The sequence below is a fragment of the Myiozetetes cayanensis genome, unplaced genomic scaffold (assembly GCF_022539395.1).
Source record: "Myiozetetes cayanensis isolate MyiCay16 unplaced genomic scaffold, myiCay2020 scf57, whole genome shotgun sequence".
Taxonomy (NCBI): domain Eukaryota; kingdom Metazoa; phylum Chordata; class Aves; order Passeriformes; family Tyrannidae; genus Myiozetetes; species Myiozetetes cayanensis.
In genome coordinates, this window is record NW_026087820.1 from 1 (window position 1) to 24,955 (window position 24,955).

The 24,955-nt window shown below is 41.2% G+C and overlaps 1 protein-coding gene across 6 annotated transcripts in view; it reads right to left on the reverse strand.

Annotated features, from left to right (window-relative positions):
* Positions 1–780: 780 nt before the first annotated feature.
* Positions 781–24,955, reverse strand: part of SMARCD3 (SWI/SNF related, matrix associated, actin dependent regulator of chromatin, subfamily d, member 3) — a 68,150-nt gene continuing 43,975 nt past the window's right edge. For all 6 annotated transcript variants that reach the window (XM_050334709.1, XM_050334708.1, XM_050334707.1 and 3 more), the window contains 10 exons: positions 19,976–20,098; positions 17,620–17,742; positions 15,763–15,858; positions 15,180–15,281; positions 14,073–14,234; positions 10,844–10,941; positions 8,265–8,400; positions 6,047–6,169; positions 4,676–4,777; positions 781–4,586 (listed from right to left, as the gene is read on the reverse strand). In XM_050334709.1, the coding sequence (XP_050190666.1) occupies positions 4,533–4,586; positions 4,676–4,777; positions 6,047–6,169; positions 8,265–8,400; positions 10,844–10,941; positions 14,073–14,234; positions 15,180–15,281; positions 15,763–15,858; positions 17,620–17,742; positions 19,976–20,098 (1,119 nt within the window). In that variant the 3' untranslated portion in view covers positions 781–4,532. The remainder of the gene's footprint in view (positions 4,587–4,675; positions 4,778–6,046; positions 6,170–8,264; positions 8,401–10,843; positions 10,942–14,072; positions 14,235–15,179; positions 15,282–15,762; positions 15,859–17,619; positions 17,743–19,975; positions 20,099–24,955) is intronic.

Sequence of the window (24,955 nt, forward strand, 5' to 3'; positions counted from 1 at the left end):
CTACAAGAAACCCCAGACCACGGACGCCGGTAACACAGCCCAGGAACATGCATGGGGAAAACTTTGCAACTGAGCATGTGCAAAGAGCTCATGCCCCGGACTATGTATGGATAAGAACCTATGTACTGAGCATGACTGAACGGGAACCCGGAGGGTTCAAAAGGGGAAGTTTGAGAGCTTGGGGGGGCGGCGGCGAGCTGTGAAAGAGCTTTCTTTTGTTCTAAACAGCCCCCCCCTCCCGGCGCGCCGATTGTCTATCTACCGCTTATTAATAAATTTGCTTGCTACTGTAAATTGGCTTCTTCAATTCCTTTAAGGCATTGCTGGTAACATTATACATAGTAGAAGAAACCCCATTTGATTCTTTTATTTAAATGGAACCTAAGGACAAGCTCTTTGAGGTGCTATACATGTAATTCCTACCACAGTGTTGGTGGCAACTGTGTTAATTCCTATAACACGTCTCGGCATCCAAGCTCTAGCTCTAAACTGTACAGGAGAGGAGCCAGACCTCTCCACTGGTAAGGATTTCTCACTTACTCAGTATGGAAATGGCTGAAGGTGGAATTCAGTGAAGAAATGAATTCACGTAAGAAAGATCTAAAGAGCAATGGTTCTCACTTTTGTGAAATCCCATTAAAAATGGCATTTGCCCCTACACCTCTGCGTGTCTGTGTGTGCATTCACAAGTGAGCAGAAATCCAAACACTCAGGTCATTATCGGGGCAGAAAGAAACCAACACCTGCCTTTGTTAAGACGCATAAGGTTAGTGCAAGAGATACAAAGAAACAAAGTATTTATTGTTAAAAGCTTTTCTACGAATCACTTGGCATCATACAATGAGGACATGGTGGCTAGAGAGTAGAGGGAGTCTCTCTCTTCCCCTCATTCTTTATACAGGTATTTGCTCACTGTCACAAACCCACTGTTGTATTTTTTAAATGGAGTTCCTTTCTTCAATGAGATTTAAACATATCATACAGGATCTGGCAAAACAGATACATCCTGTTAAACAACAGAGCAGTTACAGGAAGGAGACCTCTTTCTTTAGGAAAAAATAGCATTCTTTTCCTCCTCATCCCTTTGCACTGCCATAAAAGGGTTCTCCACACAAAACCAGGCTAACAAACCCCAAATACCTGATGAGCATTTTCTCAAATTAGGAGCCCTAGGATATGCACCAATATTGATGTATGCACTAATATTTTCACTCGGCTTCCCTAGGATAAATTCTTAACAATGTGGTTTAAAAAACCTGCCAGCTGAGACAATGCCTGCACTACAACTACCAACCTGCTACATTGAACAACTGAATCCCTGCTGGTAACAGTGGAAAATGTTTTGACAGTGTGTCTTAAAGTTATTTGCAGAACTTTTGGTTCTGTCCTGCATGACCATTTCCAGGCTACACACCAGCTGAGCCTGGCTCTCCCACGGGCTCTCTCCCTGTATACACACACACATGCACACAGAACACACTGACTCACATGGACTGTGCTATTTCCAACAGTACTCTGCGCATTATCTTGTGCCATGTCTTACTGGCACTTCAGTGGCACCCTGCTCCATCTTTTTATTGCCTTTCCCACTGTTGTATTTTTCTCTTTATTCCATAACCAAACATTTGTTTCCTCTTTAATCTCTACGAAACACTTGATCTGAGTCCTGACTCATGGCCAACAGCACAAAAGACTAAAAAGACTGTTTCTAACCTGCCATGTCAACACTTCTGCTCCAGTATGTTTTTCCTTTCTACTGGTACTCCAGAATTCTGCTGAACCCTTTCCTAGTTTGATGCTCTATTTTCTAACGATCTATATTGTCATGTATACATGAACTCCTTCTATGCACAGAATGTGTTTTTTTAAGTATGCACAGATTTGTATTGTACTGTGGCAATAAGACTCCAAAACATCTTCTTATCACCTCTTATACACACAAAAAGACAACCATCCTGAACTTCAAATGAATTTCTCATTCACAGTCTGCCACAATTACCTGCTTGTTCAGTGCCACTACCTTTAATTTTTGTACTCCCAATCAGCACTTGGTCTATTTCCTTCCAGTTCCTTCCTCCATCACTTCTCTTCAAATAAAATTTCTCTTTGTTTTGCAAAAAAGCAAGCTCCCAGCTGCACTCCTGGAACAGAGGACAAAATTTCTCACTATGCCTCTTCCGTAAAAGACCGGAACTGCTCCTGAACACAGGAAAAAGGCATCAAACTATCAAACCCCAGTTTAGCCAAAGGAAAGACACCTGACAGCTATTCCTAAGACTCACTGTTGGTGACCAGTCTTTTTATAGGCTGGTGGGATATAAGAATTTAGATTCTGGATTGCCATCTGCAGTGGCTGATTCATGCACACACACACTTCAGTACAGCATTGCTGCTTAACACAGATTCAGCTTTCAGTGACGCAGTTGTGAACACAGGGCAGCAACACCACATTAGTTTTGTTAATTTGCTCTGAAAGAGACTTGGAACCACATCCATCCAATTAATTCTACAGAGAGGCCCTAAAAGCAGGCTGGACTCCAGTATGTCGCCAGCTGTGGCACATGACTGATATTTCTCTGTAAAATATTTGCCACTTCAGTGGGAAGGCTCTCAAACCCCAGAATTCCCTGGTAGACATCCTGCAGGCATCTATCTCAGTCTCATTTCCTTCTCACATCCTTTCATATCTTTCTCTGCATTTCCTATTCCTGCAGACTGAAATCAACACCTGAACATAGCTGCTCTGTTTGCCACGTACAGAAAAGAGTTTTATACACTGGGCAGCACAGTGCACACAACTGACAGAGCAGCGGAACAAATATGGAAGCACAGTAGCAGATGACACCCACTGTTTTCCCTCACATTGCTTTCCTGTAGTCCAATTAGTGGAATCCTAAATTAAGCAAGATTTCAAGCCAATCACTGTCTGGCAGCCTCACAGCCCCTCACTATAACCAGTTTAAGACTGCAGGATTTCACATTTTACTATGAAAAGAGGTTTTAACACAAAAAAAATAGTTCCAAATGAAGCCATCCCCAGGAAAAGAGTTAGAGCTATTCTTTTTCTCACACCAACTTTTTTTTGTGACAGGACTGCCCTCACGTGACTACAATCAAAAGTAAATATATACCCAAGACATCTCTGAACACAATGGACAGAGTAAAAGCTATGGCACTATTAATGTGAAAGCAAAGATGTTAAAGGACAGTTATATTTGGCAGCTGATTTTTGGACTAGAATTCATGTTGGGCCATTAATTACCATTACAAAAAATGAGGAAGGATTTAAGGAAGATGTCCCTGCTTCCAAGTAAATGTGCTATAAATTCCCATAGTCTGAATTTGTCATACATTTACAAAGATGATGATTTCTAAGGGATATGTTCTTTGTGCTATTTAAGGTTGATAGAGCTTTATAACTCAAGAACATTCCACATAACCAGCACATATCATGTATGGGGGAACTAAGTATTTCATAGTAAGAGGCAGTTCACCCATGATCAAAATGTGAGACCAATCCAGGGACTCTGTTAACATTGTGAAGAAAAGAGAAAACTACCATGTTACATGAAATTAAGCTTCTTGGATTCAGCACCAACAATTAGAAAGTTCTTTTCAATGATGAATCCCGCAGGCACACACAGAGAAACATTTAAGAAATTTGATACTTTACATATATGTTCATTGTTAGTATTTGCTGTGTTCAAGCAAAGCACCTTTATGTTATTTTCATTTTCTCAGAATGCCTCATTTGTTGCTATTACCACTGATATTAAGGATGCCTAAGAAGCTCTTATTGCAGGGATCATCCTCTTGGTAAAGGACATTGATCATACCCATCTAGTGATATGTGACACAGTCTACCTTTCACTGCCAAGACAAGGGGAAGAGGAAGGAATTGCATCTGCAGAAGAGATGTCCTGACTGTACGTCTTTCTTTGAGAGGGGCTCCACATTCCTACGAGAATGAAAATCCTCGTAGTTTGTTCTTTCAGATGGTGAGACAGCTTCTTTCACTGGCCCATCTGTAATAAAAACTCTCTTCAGGAGTATAAAACATTCCACAGCTATAAGAACAACTATCTTGTCTAATTCCAGATAAGTTACTATTTGAGACTCTTGGGTACTGTAGAATGAGAACTGCATTTATTTCTCTAAATCTGTAATCGTCTAGAACACCTACCTCAACCTCCCCCACCAGTGCCACCCATGACTCTAAGCTTAGCCCATTAGGATTTGCTGTGTAGTGTCTGAACTTTCCACTAAAACGTAACAATGAGCGCTGATGAATGAACCTTTAGTCTTCTTTCACATTGACAGTGGTATGGTGCTGCCTCTGGCCTGGGATGGTTTGAGACACCCACCAGGGGCAAGATTTTCAAGGGTCACTGTAAAGCTGGTGTTCTGACTGGTGTGTTAATGGTACATTCCCATCCAGTCAGGAAGCAGGTCCATGTGTAACAGTGAGCTAGTAACACTGAAAAGTCCACTGGTTTGGTGGTCATGATGCCAATGGGATCTTGTGAGCAGACTTATGTGTTACGCACTCCCAGAGATTGTTCCAATTCCTGTCGACGCTGCTGGATCTGAAAGAAAAAGTACAGTTCAGCAGATTCAATTGTTCAGTGGCAGAAGATGCATTTATAAGCCAGCAGTGTGGATACTTCTTTCATACCTTGCAGTAGAAATATCTGCTCACAGCCTCTTGAGACCATGGCTCGTGATAAAATTCGGCTCTGCGTTCTTCCTCTGGGTTTCCCACAACATCAGTCATCACCTGTGATAAAAACAACATTTTTCACAATAGCCCATCTACCACATAGACAAACTTTCAGGTTTAGGTAGAGTCAAAATTTATCTACATTACTACATAAAAAATGTTCAGAACTGTTCTGAAAGCCCAAAGCAAATGGACGATGCGTGCCTACTACCAAAACAAGATCACAGAATCATCAAATGGTTTGTGTTGGAAAAGGGACCTTAAAGCTCATCTTGTTCCACCCCTGACTATAGGCAGACACCTTCCACTAGACCAGGTTGCTCCAGGCCCTGTGCAACTTCCAGGGATGGGGCAGTAGGGGGTTGGAACCATTCTATGATTCTACAAAAAATAGAATTCTGATGACTAAGTCTCCAGCATCATAGAATCACAGGTAAATATAAAGTTATTAGCATATTTTGCAGAGCAGTATTGTACAATCACAACTCTGATGCCAGCAGGACAGAACATCATGGAGAAGGCTCTTATGGGACTGGTTGTTGGTCAGGGAAAACTCTGAACAACTATTCTATGTATGCAGCTAGAGAAACCCCACAACACTTTTGTTTGAAAGCTCCTCAAGCCAAAGGCTGCTTTATTTAAACATTCTTGCTATCCCCTTTTGAAAACAATATAAATAATAATAATCATAATCTCAACAGTAGATTTTTGTAAGACTATTGACTAACAAACAAGGCATTTACATATGAAAGACACAATGATTTTAATAAAATAATTTCACTTATTCATTAATATGACTGATTTCGAGGCATGTCAGTTAAAGACAGAAAATGTGAAACTTTATGAAGAAGAAATTATTCGTTTTTGCTGTCAAACAACTGAACTTCTTTACATTCCATTTCTCGCATATCTCAAAGATAAGCTCTAAGGCAGCTGACATTTAACCTGCCTATTTCTTAAATAAGATTAAATTATGAACTAACAAAACACCCCAAAATTGTGTTCTTGTACTATAGAAGGCTCCTACTGAGTTTTATATAGCTTTGATTTTACAGAGTATATCAACACAGCCCTGCACTTCGATCCTACTGTCCGACCACAAATCCACCTACCATCCCCACCAAGCACTGTTGTTTCACTGGAAATGGATTACAACCTAAACTGTTTTTCCTGCATGCTGTCTGCTCTGGGATTGCAGTACTCCACTAATTGTTTGTCTTCCACCAATTATCCATCCTGGATGTTTAGCTATACACTCTGTATACATTTAGATAAAATTCTTCGATTCTGGTTCCACTATTCATTCTTTTTCAAACCTTAGCTTACCTTAAGATCCCTACTTTGGGACCGGAGAAGGTCTTGGATGTATCCTTTGGGATCTTTGGAGAAACTCAGCATGAAATCACGTTGTATTTTTAGCTGATTTATGGACTCAATTGTCTCATGAATCTAACAGTAAAAAAAAACCAAAATATGTTACTTAATTTCTACCATTCTCCAGTGACCCTCAGGTCAGGTATGTTAGCATCTTTGTATTCCTGGTAATGTACAAAGGTCACAATTCTACACCACAGACTTGTGCAGCTTCCTAGGGCTTTTTCACTTCAAAGAGCAGCAACTTAACTGCAATCGTGCCATTACATTTTGGTTTCACTTGTACTTCTGCAATACAAGTATGTACAGGATTCTCCTCCACTTCCTGCACTGAAGCGCTGCATGGCTCGCAGAGCTAAGTCACGTCACCAAGCAAAGTAATAATTTTCTGTGTAGAATCACTCTTTCTGCCTAGTCTGGGATCTTTGGGGAAAAGTGCTACATAAATACATCTTTAAACAGTGCCCAATGCAAGAAAGCAGTTATTCCTCCGGTTATCATCATCACCATATCTTCCATAGCCTACTGTAATCCTTAAAAGTTCTAGCAACTTCTTGATCAAGTCCATGTTAAATGAACAGCCATGACTTCTAAACTTTTTCTTAAGAGAAAGCCTAATAAAGTCACACTGGCTGCAAAAGGAAGCAGAGTGTGAACAGTGAGAAATCGGGAGTATGGAAGGTTTACAGAAAATCAATCATATATTCAGAAGTATTATGAAGGAAATTAGCACTAACTAGCAGGGAAGAATGAAGAGAAGTCGGGGTCCTACAATGTTCCTGGATATCAACATCAAGTATGATCAGTAGGAGTACAGTTAATGAATCATCTGCACATACACACACAGAGAAACAAACTTTTGCTACCCTGCTCTTCTAACTTTCTAGTTTGAGATAGTAAACCTATCTTGTTTAGTTTCATGTATTCATCTTTTTTTGTCAAAGCAGCTAACGGGGCCAAGCACATGGGAGAAAATAATTCTCCCCTGACTATGCCATCAAGGCCACTAATGTAGGCAATACAGGATAAATTAACAAAAGTGAACTGCTGTCAACTTAAAATCATTCCTTCTTTGGGAAAACGCTACAGTTGTGTGGAGTAAACTCCACTGGCACACACCGAGTTCCCAGGACAGGATCTGTGTGTCAGCACAGCAATGCATGGCACAGAGGGGTAACAGCAGCAGCTCATGCCCATCCACCCAGCAGTGATTTTAACTTCTCTTATCACAGCTTGCCCTGTGCTGTGGTAATAGCAAATAATCAAAAAAGAGGTGAGACAAGACACAGAAAAAGGTGAGCTGGACTGGAAACAGAATATCATCATGCATGCTGTTTGCAAGCTTATACAGGCTGGGAACCAACTGACTGAGCAGCTGCTCTGCTGAATAGGACCTTCCTGGAGAGCCATAAAAGATGCTGCAACAGTTACCAGAATCCACTGGATTGCTGGTGTTCAGACCCCCTTTAAAAATGCGTGAACACAAGAGTTTACTATATTTTTTTGTATTAGAGGCAAACAAACAGAAGCTGAGCCTTGCTCTGAAAAGCCACTTTTGTTTATCCCTTACCAAGCCAAATCAGCCACTGACACATGGCAGAAGCTGGCCAACAGTGACATGAACCCCCCGTACAGCCTGCAGAGCCCACCACTGCCCTAAGACAGATACTATTATTTGAAGTGCACATGATCCTCTTTCAATAACACTTAAAACCGCCAAACTGCTCCAAGTGATTTTCCTGCCATGCATGTTCCATATTTGCACCTACTGCAGAGAGCTGTTCTGCAGTTATGGATACAAACACCACATCTGAGTATGAGATTCTGACAGCTTTGCCTTAGCAATTTAGCAAGATATCAGGACCCCTCAACAAAAATTTACAGTCATACAGTTCAGGTGGTTCTCGAATGTCAGGGTACTCATTACACTACCTGTGAAACTCTACTTCTGTCACCTTGATAACCATGTCAGGCCCTGGATCAAATCCTGAGTGGGAACACCACTCACCCCTGTGTATTCCCACTGCATGTGGTCGATTCATTCCTTGAAAGCACATTTCCTTGAGAAGTCCCTGTCTCAAGACATTACTGTCTTTGACATGTGACACCAAACCCATATGAAGCTACACGAGTACATGAACCATAGGATCCTTTACTATTGGGCTAGTACCTTGTTGTCCAATGCTGTAATCTCCTGTTGGTTTGCTGTTGAGAGAAGAAAACTACTCATCTGGCCTTTTAATGGGTCTTCAACTTCTACATCTATGTCATAACACGCTGTCTTCTTCTGGTCATTGGGATCAACACTACAGAGAGCACAACACAAGATCATGAGAACAGCCAAAATGAGTCAGAATAAATAGCCACCCAGCCCAGAATATAATCTTTGACAAAGCCTGTTGCAGATGCTGGGAGAAGATTGTAAGAACAGGGTATCTTTATACATATGTATATTCTAGTATATTCTCTCCTCTTTCATCCATCAGATTTCACAGATTTTTAAGCTGGAGCTTTTGTCCAGACCACCAAATTTAAAAGCTACTGATAGACATAGTGTTCATTAAATTGCCTAACATCCTCCTGAGACCTATTAATAACCTAAATACCAGTATCATTCTTTGGCTTGTCCTGTTCTAAATTTATATTTATATTTGTTGGCATTTAGACATAACATTTACTTTATCTTTAAAGTTTCTTAACAAGCAAACTGTTTTCAATCCTGTAGTTGGTAAATCAGACTTCAGTCACTGTCACACATAACCACCAGTTCCTTGTCATTTTTCTCTAAGCAATGACTACATTATCTCTGAGGACCTCAGCATTTTTGTGGTCCATCAGAGAGGTCACTGGGTTGTGACTGATGACAGTAAATACACAGTTATAAATGTGCATGGCAGCCAAGATGCTTCTTAATTACTCTGTTTGATATGAATGAATGAATCAAAAAGCCAATTTTATTTCATATCCTATGTAGTATTTAAACTTTATATCACGTTACAAATTTAAAATAAAGGATCACAATTTAAGTATATTCAGAAATTTGTTGTCAATATTCTGTAGGAAATCAAATCACTACATTCAAGTAACAATAATGTTTAAACACCCAGAATCAGAGTTTTGACCAAGACCACAAAGAAGCTTGCGAAGGACTGAAATATCTAAACAGTAAGACTGCAATCCTCAGAAGTCTCTTTGTTCCCCTCCTCCACACAGTTGTCACTTAAATACGGCATGTGCTTGAAGTGTCCCAGACAGCCTAAAGCTGTATTTTATCTGATATCCAGAAAACCATCTGTTTTGACAAGGATGCGAGAGCTCGGTATCTTGGTCACAATGGCCTCCTCTGAATCCAGGCATTTTTTGTTGTAAATCTCTGGAGATCAGATGACACCAAGCTGGGGGGGGAGTGTTAATCAGCTGGAAGGCAGGAGGGCTCTGCAGAGGTACCTGGATAGACTTGAGAGTTGGGCTGATTCCAAGGGGATGAGGTTCAACCAGGCCAAGTGCAGGTCCTGCTCTTTGGCCACAGCAACCCTTGGCAGTGCTACAGGCTGGGCACAGAGTGGCTGGAGAGCAGCCAGGCAGGAAGGGAGCTGGGAGTGTGGAGTGACAGGAAGCTGGACATGAGCCCGAGTGTGCCCAGGGGGACAAGAGGGCCAATGGCATCCTGGCCTGGCTCAGGAACAGTGTGGCAGCAGGAGCAGGGAAGGGATTCTTGCCCTGTACTCAGCGCTGGTGAGGCCACACCTGGAGTGCTGTGTCCAGCTCTGGGCCCCTCAGGTCAGGAAGGATATTGAGGTGCTGGAGCAGGTCCAGAGAAGAGCAACAAGGCTGGGGAAGGGACTCAAACACAAGTCCTGTGAGGAGGGAGATGAGGGAGCTGGGGTTGTTTAGCCTTGAGAAGAGGAGGCTCAAGGGAGACCTCATCACTCCCAAAACTACCTGAAAGGAGGTTGTAGCCAGGTGGGGGTCGGTCTCTTCTCCCAGGCAACTACCAGTAAGACAAGAGGGCACGGTCTTAAGCTCTGCCAGGGGAGGTTTAGGTTGGATATTAGGAAGAAATTCTTTACAGAGAGCGTAATCAGGCACTGGAATGGGCTGCCCAGGGAAGTGGTGGATTCTCCATCCCTAGAGGTATATAAGAAGAGACTGGATGTGGCACTTAGTGCCATAGTGTAGTAACCGCGGTGGTAGTGGATCAGGGGTTGGACTTGACGATCTCAGAGGTCCTTTCCAACCCGGCTGATTCTATGATTCTATCTCTTGGCTCCTTGGAATTCTCAGGGTAAGACTGACACCCAAACAGCTGACCCAATACCAACAAAGCATGCATGGACTGGCTACTGCATTTGAAACTGTAATGCTGTTGTACACTTTACATAAGAACTCAGTGATTTATAGGATTGCCCATAATGTCTTACTTCAATTCCTTTTTTATCTCTTTTTGTGGGTTCAAACTCTCATTCCTCTCCCCTTAGGAAAGAAACCCAACCAACTCTCTCAGTGGTATTCTAGAAGGAAAAAAAAAATTGTTTTGCAAACTTCTAGAGAAATGGTGCCATTCTACTGAAAATAATTCAGAATTACACAGACTAGAATGACACAGAGAATGAGCATGCAAAAAAGTCCTAGGTACTCACATGGAAGTTATAAAAACTGAATTCTGGTGCCTGCTACTACAGCTGTTTCTGTACTTTATCTAGTGAGTGTTTTGCACATGACAGTGCTGAACTTGACTGACCAGCTTACCTGATGATGTGGTTTATCACTATTGGGTCTGGTGGCAGCAGTAGGTTAGTGAGTCTCTGAGGAATTTCAGAAAACTTTAGCCGTGGACAGTCAAAGATCTACAACACAATAAACAAAAAACGGTGTCTGTCCAAAACTTAACTTGCAATTAAATGAGAAAGTAAGAAATCAGCAGTTCATAAGGAAGGTGATTTTGAAAACTGTAATTCAGGTTCCTTGCACAGAATAAATTTTTGGTCACTTCTGTCCTTGGAAACTGCTGCTGTACTTACATCTGGGCTCGCAGACAGACGTATCAGATGATGACAATTTCAGGTGTTCCATTTTTGGTTCAACTGCTGAAGGGCACAGGACATTTTAATGGGATATAAGGATCAACTGTATCAATGACGGGAGAGATGCAAACACTCCCTTTCTCACTGAGTGTTTGCAGCAGCACATGGCAAAGAAAATTCTATTAAAATTTTTTTACCAGAGGAAACATAAAAACATTGCTTTTTTTTTTTCCCCAAGGAATGTTTCCTGCAGTATTTTGTGGTAAAGAAAAATACAAGAAAACATTTCTGAATTTTAAAACTATTTGCAATTTATTTTTTTTAAGATTAAGGAAAAAATAAACTCAGTGTGGTATTACATATTTTTAACCAAAGCCTGAACAGCCTCTTGAAGGACCCCCCCCCTTTCTGAACAACAATTCACAGTTACCGTCTCTTCACTATGGTCCAGAAGCTAAACAGAATCATGGACTCATTGAATATCCCAGGTTGGAAGGGACCCACAAGGGTCATCAAGTCCAACTTCTGGTCATGCATAGGACAACCCTGAAAATCACATCACAAATAGGTACTGACTTCAGAAAAAAAATTATTCTGAAAAGGTTAAAAGGTGTAGGTTTTGGAAATTTTCTGTGAGTAACTGCAGTACATTGCCATAAATCTAGAAACACTCCTCGCACCTGGAATTTCCAGAAATATAATTATTACCATCTTTTTTTCCTACTGGGATTTTTAATGCTCTGAACAGGTGAACAGGCTTTTCTCTAAGGGTATTCCATTTAAACTGATTTAAGCCTCCCTCACACCCCCCCCCCCCAATATTACCATTTGCCTTAAAACATGCCCTTATGTAAAGGCAATCTGTGAAAATGTTGAAGCCTGTGCAAATGTTAGGGAAACTATTTTCACCTGATAGAAGAGATACACTACTTGTGTAGTGTATACTTGTATCTATAAACAGAGACAAGCTTTGTAGCTTCAGAGACAAAGGATGCAGGCAGTGTTGAAAAAAAAAGGACTATCAAGTTGCAGGACAGACATACAAACTCAGATGCTGTGATTCCCCAGATACAGTTATCTTCTGAAATCCATAATTTTCTCAGTGAGAAAGTGAGGGAATTCAGCAGCACAAACACCTAGAAGCCACCTATGACTTTTGAAATACCTTTGAACCATTTTTCTTGCTTTCACTTGTAACACAGTGGATTTCAAATCTCGCTGTTGATGCAAACAGTGTTTCTAAACAGAAAAGGATCCATCTTCATCAACTCTACAATTTGTCTGATTTGTTGGACTTGCCTGCATCCAGGAATTCAGCCAGCTACTTTCTAAAGAACAAGATCTACTGAGTCTGCAGCTCACTCTTTATTTCAGTTCCGAATTCTGACACTTGATAGAGACAACTGTGGAATTCCCATCCAAAATCTCTGCATACCAAACTACATCCAATCTGCTGTCACCACTGGCTCAACACTCCTGTCAAACTCCTAACATGGAGTTTGACCAAGAGACAAGAGCTTGAAGAATGGAAAAGGGATCAAGGATACACACTAGTGAGAGGAGCGTGGGAGCCTGGAAACTAAGGCTACATGGAATTTTCCTAAAACTTCTCACATTCCTTCTGAATGGAGTTAATGGTATAAAATTGTAATCCCTGGCTCTGAAGGCTCTCTGGCCACAGTGATACTGGTGTGTCAGGTAACTCATTCAGCAGTATTTTTTTAGATACAACCACAAGCACACCAGCGCATGACTCAGAAGAGCTGGCACAGTGAATGAGAAGACATGTATCTAAATGAATGGAATGTGTTATATACTGCTCCCCTAAGGGATCTGCACACTTCCAGCTAGGACCACGTTTTTTCCAGGAGTTACATGACTAAAACTATTTAGTCTACAGAAATATTATCAGACTGGAAGGCACTACTAACCCAATTCCTTTACCCTCCATCTCTCAATATAAGAGTATTAGAGTGAAAACCCAAAAAAAACTATCATGAAATGTTTCATTTGATGAATGGGATTCGTATTTCTAAGCACTAATGTCAAGTTTTGAAAACAAGACATTAGCTAATTAGGACAATTTTGCCAGAGACCTAAGAAAAACAGAAACACTCAAATCAATCCCATTTATGATTGAAATCTATGCAAGTGCTGCATTCTTATGCAACTATTCCAGCTTAGCCAGCTCTTGCAGAGTGTGAGGTTCAGTCTTTTAGAAAGGCAATCAGCTACTTCCCAACTCTCTCATCTGACTCATCTTCTGAGAATGAGAAGACAAGTACCAGGTGTGATGACATCCCTGAAGAGTTCTAACACAAAGGAGACCTACAAGCTAATAAGCCCCTAATGAGATACACAAAGAGAAGGTGGCTTCAGCAACTTCTTATTCTAGCAAAGCTCTTAAACAAAAAATTTTAAAAAAAATGAGAAGGTCACCCTGCTCACCAAAAGTAAGATACGAACGTGTGTACTTTTTTAGACAAACAATCTGCTACAAATCCTGTAAGCCTAAACGTACAGGAAAACGAAGTCAATTATGACAGTGATAGCTCAGATAACATTATCTTTACAAAATAAATATAATCATATCTACAGAAAGGGTGGAGATGCTTTTAAGTGACTTTCGTAGTTAATTCTAGAAGTTGCCATGAAGGACAAAAAGTCCCAACATGCAGCTTTCAAAATATCATGCAGATCATTTAAGGGTATTTTATTGTCTGAAGCAGGCTTAGGAAAAAATAACTTTTCTAATTATATCTTCCATGTCTTCTATCCTTCATGAACAGGGAAAGAGAAGGGAAGAAAACAGGTCTACATATGATTTGACAATCAAAATCATTAAGGGAAGATAAAAATCAGTAATTTTCATTCCAATTCCAACTCATCCCAAACTTGTGGATGGATGTTAACAGTTTGCTTCTAAAGAGCTACTGTGTCCAAAAAGGAGTTACCTGCTGGAAGTACTTGTCGCAGTTGATGTATTCTTTATCGTGAGAGTCCTGCAGCTTGTTAGTTTTGATGTACTGCCAGAGTGCCTGGATGATGGCCGAGCGTGTCTGCGTGTGGATCCCCAGCAGCCGAGCCAGCCGTGGGTCCAGCTTGAACTGCGGGGGCTGGAACAGGAAGAGAAGGAGGGGGCAGTGGAGAGGAAAGCAGACAGATACACAGGTGTAAAGTTTCAGTATTAATTCTCAGGGCACTCTGTTCCTTGGAGAAGCACCCCATTCAGTGGCAGAGATTGAAAAAACACAAGTTTGTATTTCTGTATCCTCCTGTTGATGCTCTGGAAGAAGGATCTGTGCCATGCACACAGACTTACCTTTAAATAATAACAACTTGCACAAAGACTGAGGAAAGAATTCTCCTTTTCAACATTGATGCATAATTATATTGTAAGGAGTGGGAGAAGAAACAGAATAGCCCTTCCTCTGAACTACTGAAGGTTAACTACAGAGAGGAAAGGAAGTCATGATGATTCTTTCACTGTTGTAATGACTGCTCAGCTGCCTCACATCAACAAACTGTCTCGGAAGTCTGTTTTTTCAGGTATGTTCCCACCATTCTGGTGCATACCAGAACATTTACCCAACCACAACCAGTCAATAAGAATATATTTCTTCTCCTGATCTCTGTGATACAACTCAACTACCCTGGTCTGCAGCCCTAGTAATATAAATTCCCTGGATAATTTGGAATTACACATCTAGTTCAGGTACCACTGAACTAGCAAAAGCCACTCCTTTGAATGTTTTTAAAGAACCACACATGTAACTTGTGTTCAACTTATCTGACTATTCTCTAAAAAGCCAGTGGAGGAAATGCATATTCTTTCCGTAGGTGGGCAATAAAAATACTAATTAGTACAGTGCCAAGACCTATTATTTTGCTAGACTATATGAGAAGCACACTTGATGTGTCCCCTTTAAGTAATCTGTCAGTTTGGTACCATTCTAACTTCAACGGACCATGTGACATTCTGAGCCCAAGTCTATTGTTTTTTGATCTGTGTGACAGGATGAATTTGCTCTGTTGCACCATGTCCCAGTGGCTGTACTGACCTGGTAGTCCAACATGAGGAGTAACGTGCATCGCACACTGACATCCCCAGGTCTCTTCACCTGGAATCCGTCCGTTTCCTGGGTTGTGGGAGTTCTGTGCCACTGACAAAGGGAGAAACAAGAGAGTCAGCCTTTTTTTCACTGATGTCCATGGAGGTGCATCTTGCACAGCACACCATACCAGAATAAAACAAGTACAAGCCTTCTGAAGATCTGGCAATTTAAAAAAGAAACCCAACAACAACAAAACCAAACCACAACAACCCGCCCTAAATCATTTCAATTCAGCTTTAGTGCAGAATCTGTACTGCTGTTACACTTTACTTGACAAGAAAAATGTGCATAATTTTTTCATCTTTTTGCACATTCTGTTCAAGATGTGCACTAAATCACTATTAATCTATGTTTTTAGACTAGATTCTATTAGCAAACATTCTTAAGAAGAATGGAATTTTGAAAACTTTGAAAATACCTTAAATGAGATAACAAATGCAAGGTCACCTAAACAAGGGAGACAACAGGCACCTGGGTGCTTACGTGTGCCACTATCACGTGTGTATGCAAGTGTGCACGACCCTCTCACCTCCACAAGATGGTTGTCAGGTCCATAAAGATCTTTGTCCAGTTCAATAACCAAACTCTTAAAAAAAGACGAAAACTTCCGTTTCTGTTTGCTGAGCTGTACAAGCAGAAGAACCAGACATGTTTACGGCTGTGTATATTAGCTTGTGTCCTAGGCTTCCTTCTCAGCCTCTCTCTTTGTCTTTAACATTAAATCCCATGTAGACCACAAGTGTGGTCACTCTAATTGAGTTTTCCCTCTGATAAACACGGGATAAGATGCAAAAATCTCAACAGTGGTGGAACAATAAAACAGAACAGTAGGGAAGATTTCCCTGACTCTCTTAATGTTATTGGAAAGGACTGGCTTGTCATGTGAACATGGCACTCGTGAGAGCAGGTCCAGAGAAGGGCATGAGAATTATCTGAGGGCTGGAGCACCTCTCCTGAGGAGAGGCTAGGAGAGCTGGGGTTGTTCAACCCAGAGAAGAGAAGGGTCTGGGGGATATTTAAAAGGGGCTTGTAAGAAAGATGGAGAGAGACTTTTTACCAAGGCCCGTAGTGATGGGACAAGGGGAAACAGTATTAAAATGAAAGACAGTAGGTTTAAACTGGTCATTTTTTACTCAGAGGGTGAGGAGGCCCTGGCACAGGTTGCCCAGGGAAGCTGTGACTGCCCCATCCCTGGAAGCCTCCAGGGCCAGGTTGGGCAGGGCTTGGAGCAACCTGGGATAGTGTGCCCCTGCCCACGGGAGGGGGTGGAACTGGGTGGTCTTGAAGGTCCCGTCCAACCCAAACCATTCTATGATCCTAAGGCCACAGTATACCTTTCATTTGAACAGTATGGGTTTTTTTAGTGAATACTAATTTCTTGGTCTGATTTATCAGATAACAGTAAATTTTACAGATTTATCATACACTAGGTAAAACTATTTTCTTTTACATTTTGTCTTTCCATTTAATTACCCATATTCACTGTTTACTCCACAGCTCATACTGTCTACATTAAAAACTGTAAGGTTTATAACCACATAATCTGACTTTCCATGGAATATAGTCTATGTGTTTCCAGTTTATTTCTTTGTATTTAATGAAGATAATATTTTATTAAAATATGCCAGTAATTGAAAAGATATTTTGTTCCAATAAAGAATCTCTTTCTTTGTTAAAATATATCCTCTAATTTCTAAAATGAATTTGTCTAACTTCAATTCCTAGATGCTGCACTTTGTCACCACTTCATCCTCCAGGAAGATCATGATTCTGATTCATGTACAGTTACCTCCAGACAGCCGAAAGCCTTGCCCTCTGCATGCATGCAAGTTCTTAATCTGTTTAGCCTGTAAATACTCAGCTTGTGAAGTCTATTCAAATAGGTGACACCTTTATTAGGAAAGTCCAGCCTTCCCCAAGGAAAGCTAAATCCATCAGTGAGGTTTCTGAGGACTTCATAATGATGAAACGTTTCTCCCATCCTTGCTCTCACCATCCATACACCATATTGTTCTCCCTAGGAATATGAAGTACTTCCTTCTCCTTGTTATGCTGCTCTTCACAAGATGCAATGCCTACTGTAGGCCTGACTTTTCATATCTTTTGTGACCTGAACCCTGCCATCTCTTTTGAAGGAATCATCTCAGCCCTCTTCTCTCCACCTCCTCCTATCTGTCCTGTCTTTAAGTCTGCTTCATTTACTGCTGCTCTCCCCAACACTCCCACTAGGGTCTTATCCCTCACTCCAGTTAGACATGGTGCCTTCCCAGCAGCAGCAAGCCAGCACTGCCATTCAGAGATGTCTTGTCTCAGCTGATGTCCCCACCACCCCACAGGACAATCTCTAGAGCCCTCACAGCCCCAGTGAAGCACAGCTCAGTCATACATCATCCAGAAGCTTCCCTTCCACGCGCAGCTCCCACGAAGCAATGCTGCCGTCGGAGTCCTCGGCATCCGACTTTGCAGGATTGAATGTGTTGGAGATGTAAAGTCTCAGTTTCCGCTTTTGCTGTTGCACACACAGAAAAAAGAAAAGGACAATTCCAGTTAAAGTTCAAGACCTGAGGAAGCCACAGGAAAGGCGACAGTCACATTTAGTAGAGAATCTACATGTTTAGTACAGTTGCACCAGGTTATACTAGAATATAGGATTTGGTTACCTGTAAGAAAATACACTGAAGAGCTGAATGTGAAACTTCCTTTCTTGGCTGTACAAACATACTAAAATTCACTGTAAGTGGAGGAAGACAGGAGGTTGCAGGGCCAAGCCCAAGAGGCAATACATCCTCTACTTCTGGATTAGATATCTGAGAAATCATTTTAAGAAAAGCATGATACGATGTCCTTCCTGGCTGGAAGGTCCTAGCTGGACCTACCTAGATTGCTAAAACTCAGCTGCAAACTTCTTTCAACATGAATGCCTTTCAAAGCTGAATCAGTTCAGATTTGTAAATGACAGCCACAAATACAGCTTATGCTGCCAACTACCTGCCCTGCACGTCTCTGCCCATCTACATTCTACAGTTATGCAGCATCTGGTAACAGTCCTCCTGCAGACACACCTGAATACACAGACACACACACCCCTGCTGCCTTACCCTCCTCTTTAACTTCCTTCATGTTCAGCAAAGGTTGCAGCTCCACCTTGCTGTGAGACCTGAGTGGAGGAGGGCACCACACTTCATTCCTAACCCAGGCGCTCAAGTCTGTGAGAGATACAATTGTCCCTACCTGTTGCCATTTTTACAGTCTACCTGAGGTTTCCAATCACTGTGGTGCCTTTTGGCTGTGTCATTTCTCAGCACCTTTCCTCCCATGCACCATGTGGAAAACCCAGCCATGAAGTCTGATGCACAGATTCCAGACAAGATATTGCCAAAAATTACTCTGGGACTCTAATCTCCAATATCTATTTATAATACAATGACAAAAAGGCTACAGTTGTCAAGTTAATGCAGACAAAACAACCTTCATATGATATAAGAAAGGAGTAGCCTTGTAAAGCTTTCACACTCAAAGGAGAGAAGGAAGTTAGAGACAGCATGTTACTAGAGCATAATCTGTGATGGAGGAATGGGAAAGGTAGAGATTTATGACTGAAAAGGAACAAGAAAATTACTACATTTTGCCAAATATGGAGATGACAGTGACAGGAAGGTTTGATGGAAATGTAGTGTCAGTAGTATGCACTGACAGGGAACAGGATTTTCCAAAGTGCCATGAGTCCAGAAAGTGACAGGTTGACACAGGTAAGAATAGGCAGACAGGTAGAAAAATATTCTTGGGAATCTATATTCTTTCTCCATCCTTTCCCACAGGATTTCTGTTGCTAAAATGCTCTTTCATAATACCTATTTTCTTTAATGACCAGAATCTCTGTTTGGTGTGATGGACTTGTGAAGGACTTCACATTTCTAGATTCATAACTTTTCAAATTATCTTGTCCATTTTATGAACCAGTCCTAAACTTTATCCCCACATGGATTGCTTGCAGAACTGTACCTATATACATAAACAGCATTTTTACTTAATAGTTCCTCATAGATACTCTACTAATATTTCAGGTTTATATCACTTATTCCATTTCCTCTTCTTTCAAATTCCAAAGACATTATCTCCATTCTCCCCTTGCCCTGGAAACTCCGTCTTTTCTTCTATCTCCCAATATCCAGATAGGAACTGTATCTGTTTCCTCAGAAGTCTGACATTTTATCACCAAGATAATCCTCTGCAATAACATCCTTATTCAAATCTGAGTATTTTAGGTGCCTCCCTTTCTCCCGGTGTCCAGGCTCTAGCTGCCTCATACAGTTCACCTAAAACCAAGTCAGTAACAACGACGTCCAGCTCCATGGAGAGTGTCCATATGAGAACTGAAATATAGAGGCATCTCTCACCCAGAGAAGCAGAAAGCAGATATGTCAAAATTCAGCACACCCCTCTAATCTCTAATTTTCTTGGTTTTACTCGTTCTGATAAAAAAATCCCAAATCAGTGTTTATTTATCCCTAAGCTATTATTCCCTTTATTAAAGGGTTTCAGAAGCTAGAGCTGGCAATACCCACAGAATTCTCTACCACTTTTCCATGCATGCTGATTCCCAGCTGCTGAATCTTAAGAGCTTTGTCTGACCCACTCCAAAACACTCCTGTAACAGGACTTTTATTGGAAAGATCATTTCACCATTCAATACAAGAATTATTTCTCCACTCAACACAATCTATAAATTTTTCACAACATACCTTCATTGGCCTCTTCAGCGCTTCCTGAATATCCACACGCTTCCGCATAATGGTCTGGTCTAGCTTGCGTTCAAAGGCCAAGAGATCCATGTAGGCCTGGGACTCAGGAACCAGCTCCCGGATCTGAGAAGGAAGTAAGGAATATCCAAGCACTGGAAGCATGAATCTGCCGTGTTACAGAGCAGCAATACTGACCCATTCCCAGCCCTCAGACAGATGTGCCTAGAGCTGTTCTCCCTCCAGCAGTTCCCAGACAGTGAGGCAGGTCTCAGGGGCATGGGACAAGCACAGACTGAAGAGTGGGAGCACAGAACTGAAGCTAATGGATTCTGGAAGACCCTTGTGAGATCCACAAGGCCTGAACCATAGCTGCTTTTTTTCAAGTGAGGCTTAGCTACCAGCAGCCCAGGAGCTACTCCTGTCAGCAATCCAAAGTACAGTAAATTTGTCCTGTTCAGATGAAAATAGTGCTGCATCCCTCTAGACTAAAAAAGAGGGGATGTTCATCTGATGTTTCAAAAACAATTATTACCCATTGTAGGTAAAAACTGCCACACAGGATGCCAGCCTTTGCCAGTACATCTTCCTGGTTGAGGTAAAACTGACCTTCACATCAAAGTTTCAACATGACCAGCTATCAGGTGTCAACCTATGATCCTGCCAACTTTTACTGATATTTTAATACATTAGCTAAACTACGTTAGTTCTATTGACAAACACCCTTTTGGTTTTCTGTTTTACGGAGAAGTTAGTAGAGAAGAGAATATGAAGTAGGTTGGAAGAAAGACCTCATGATCTGAACTTAGAAATGGGCAAGTATACCCTTAAATGAAAAAGTTCGTTCTTTGGAATATTTGGAATACCTCGTGCAGGCAAACCATGTAAGAAAGGAACTGTAAATAATTAAAATAAATCTATGGGACTGCCTTGTCTATTTCTATAGTACTCACCCTAACTGTCACCTACATAACTAATATATTTAAATTTTTTAAATAATACATTTAACTGTTAGAATACATCTATAGGAATTAAAAGTCAGTTGGTATTCCTGTTTTGCTTTAGAATCAGAAGTCTACAGTTTAAATTTGGTGTAAGACACAAACACTTACGTGAGAAACACCAGGTATATATCTGTTCACTGTGTTCTGTAAGGACATGAGAACTCTTGCATGAGCTCATCCCAACAGCCATATCTTCTAGCATTACATCTCTGACAGCAGTTGAAAGTTGCTGCCTTTTAGTACCCATAACAGCCCAAGGCTCGGCATTCCAGAACCTCACCAGGCAGTGTGGGAGGAACTACCTCCTTTTGCTCATTTGGAACCTGCCACCAATGAGTTTCATTTGATGCCATCCCTGTGCACAGCTGGGGCAGCAGTGGTCAGGCACCTTCTCCATACATCTTACAGTTTTTTGTCATCCCTTTCTTAATAATTTTCTTTTCCAGCCTGAAGACAAACAATTGCTCCCTGCTATATTTAGACTGATTAAGATTATCAAATAAATGTCTCTTCTAACCTACTCTATTTGTTTGGTTTTTGAGATACTAGAACACCTCCTCTGTTTACAGTAAGACTGACACTTCGGAGAAACCTAAACCACAGAGCCAAAAACTCTTTCAGCTTTAACTGAATCATTTTTTTTTTAACTGCTTATATGCTTTCTCAAAGTTTAGCACTAGCAGAATAATAAAAGAGCATGAACATTTTTAAGAGTAAAGTACGTAGAGCAAGCATTACCCTGGAAACATCAAGGAGCTGCCAGACAGCTTGCAAAGGTCAGCGGTGCTTCCTCCCAGTGAGTACAAAGCTTTGGACCCAACAAAATACCCCAGTGCTTTTATTTCATCCCACACTGATGAAAAGATTCCTCAGTTCCTTGACTGAGGAAATTAATTGTGGCGTACTGCAGTCAATTAAACATTCTGGACTGAGAAAACAGTTTCAGGCCTTTAACACCGAGTTCCATCAAAGTCAGTTCATGAATCCCTAGTCCCATGGTGATGCAGGGAGAGGCTTACACAGCCTTTAGGATACAGGCTATACCACGCAGGTGATACAGCCTTGCCAGCTGGTTCGCAGGTTACTAAAGCCAGGATCTAATGAGATATCTAGTAAGTTTGTAGAAAGAGCAGTAACCTTCAATAAATATTTCTATTCCACACCTTTACATCTTTTACCACATGAAAGTGAAATGGTATTTCCTATTCTATTCCTATAACCAAACTGGATGTTAAATATTACAGATGCTAAAAAACACAAACACGTTAAAATCAGCCGAAGACAATACTGCATATAATTCCATGAACTGCAAATAGCCACAAGTTGGGAGAGCATTTGAGAGAAGAATTGTACTTGCTGTGTTTGTACTCTTCTCTAGGGATGTGTTATGGTCATAGCAAAGATGGGATTTTGGGCTAGGCCAAAGGCTCACTCAGGCCAGTTTTGGCAGCTCTTACAGTCTTTTGGTTTCTCACTCTACTAGTGGAATAATCTTTTGGAGGCACGATAATGTTCCCATTTCCTACTCTTTCCCAATTTCCCCTCAGGAAAATTAAAGAGGAACCCCAGCAGTATCACATCACAATGAAGAATTTTCTTAGGTTTTGTTATACCTAAGCTCCAAAAGATAAGGGTACTCTTACACTCCCAGTCAGTAGTACATAATTGATTTTCAGTTTTCTTCACAGGTAACTGAACCCCAGTTATCTGGGTGTTCCTTCTTCTTGCGTTGTTTGCCCTAACTGAAAAGTTCATGAAAGCTCCATGAAAGTCTCCACTGTTCTACTAAAGTTCTAACTACAAATGTGTTAGGAGAATTTCAGTACTTGAATTCTCCATTCTTGCCTTTATCTATTTGAAAGAACTCCAAAAAGCACCTATTAGCAGCATCTCATTGGCTAAGGTTTTGACGCATGTCTGTTATGCCTTATCTTAGAATTACAGAGATAACTGGAAGAGATTACAAATAACATTAGTAAAATAGTGTCTTTCTAGATGTTGGGGTTATTTTTTTTCTTACTGTGAATATACAAATGTTTCAAACTTTTAAAAATTAGTAAGAACGGATTATTATTAAATTCTGCACTTTTATCCTTGATTTCCATGGGTTTATTTTTACTGATGGTGACAAAGGAATGGCAAACTTGCAAGCGGGAGCACTGAGGAGAGCATGGAGGGAATGGCATAACGGAAGAGGCTTTCACGATTTCCTTGTAGAAGCAGCACAATGTGGGGGCCCCACCACAGCTGTCTGTAAAACAGATGTGCAAGGCTCGCAAGACAGAATCAGAGAGGAGGGAACAGCTGCACCACTATAAATTCTGGGATATGAACAACATCATGGGATAGCTTCTACAGCTGCCACAGCACAACAGCTTGGAAGGCAATGACAGCAGGCTGCAGGCCAGGGAAGACAACAAGAAAGCCTTCTGCAAGTGGATCAGCAACAGAAGGAAGGCTCAGGAAAACCTAGGTCTGGGTCTGGTTCTACCACTCATGTCCAAAGCCCTGGAGAAGGCCATGGCACTCCGTGTCGTCTTTGGCTCCATTGCTCCTGGTTAAGCCCTGGCCTCAGCCCTTCCAGGGCCCCGAGCCTGCATCATTCAGGGCAGCAGGGCTGTTCAGAGGGACCCTGACAGGCTGCAGGAACAGGATGGTAGCTCAACATAGTGAAGACAAAGTCCTGCTCCTGCCATCAGAACCTGAAAAGGCTGTAAGACCCCTTAGAAAAGGCTTTTTCTGAGTTCACTGACTGAGCTGCAACAATGAACACATCCAGTGGAATGCCCAGTAAAGCAATTTATCTGTATGGGAGGGTACTGGTGAGACCACAGCTGCCGATGACAGTGGTCCAAACTCACTGCAGGTAAGTTAGCAAAGTCATCTGCATGAGCAGCAACAAATAGCCAAAGATGCCAGGTATAAAGAACAGGAATGGTGCTGGGGGTTTTATAATGTAACCTGCATGTAAAGAGCAGAATCTACAAGTGACACAGGATGGGGAAATCAGGGGAAAAAAGGAGAGGATAGGATATGGATTCATACCATGGCAAACTGGGAGAAAGAAAACAATACAAATTATTAAAGGTAGTTGTACAATTAAAAAAAAAAAAGAGGTAGAGTCCAGAGAAGCTGTAGCTGCCCCAACCCTGGAAGTGTTCAGGGCAAGGTTAGATGGGGTTTGGAGCAACCTGGTCTAAGGAAGGTGTCCCTACCCACAGCAGGAGGTGGAATGGGATGAGGTTTAAGGTCCCTTCCAACACAAACCATTCTGTGATTCTATGATTCTATGGCATAGCTAGAGCATGGGGACTCTCACTGCTTCCCAAGGAAATCTTGAAAGGATTTAGGAAATGGTAGGGGAGGAAACAATAGCCCAGAATACCACTGTAACCTAACAGGTCAGAGCAGTTCTTAAAATACATGAGCGAAAACACCTGGAAAAAGATTAAGGATTTTACAATTACTGCCATGCTTGGCAATACACTAATCACCAAAAGAACACCAGAGTCATAAATGAAGAAACCTACTGACAAACTCGAGAGAATTCCAGAAAATTCTGAGAAAAGTTATTGAGAATATTAGGAGACAGGAAATTATTCTCTATAATACAAAGTTCCATAAAGCAAATCAGTTGCTTCACTTACGAGTATGTATCTACCTATACAGAAAGAAAAAATAGGTTTTTTGCCTATAAAAGTGATAACATAATGATCCTAAAATTGTTTAAGAGGTATTTAATTCTGAACAATTAAAATTGTTCAGAAGTAAGGTGAAAATTCTTAGGGGTGAGTGTAGCCGAATACTGAAAAACATTGACAATGACTGCAGAGAATATTTCATCAGTAGTGATTTTCAATACTCTAAGGTCTGTCTTGCAGACCTAAACCAAAACAAAGTAGCAGTAAGTTCTCATGATAGGGTTGGACTTCAGATTGTCTAGTTGCATGACACTAAAAATAAACTATTACTTTTTTTT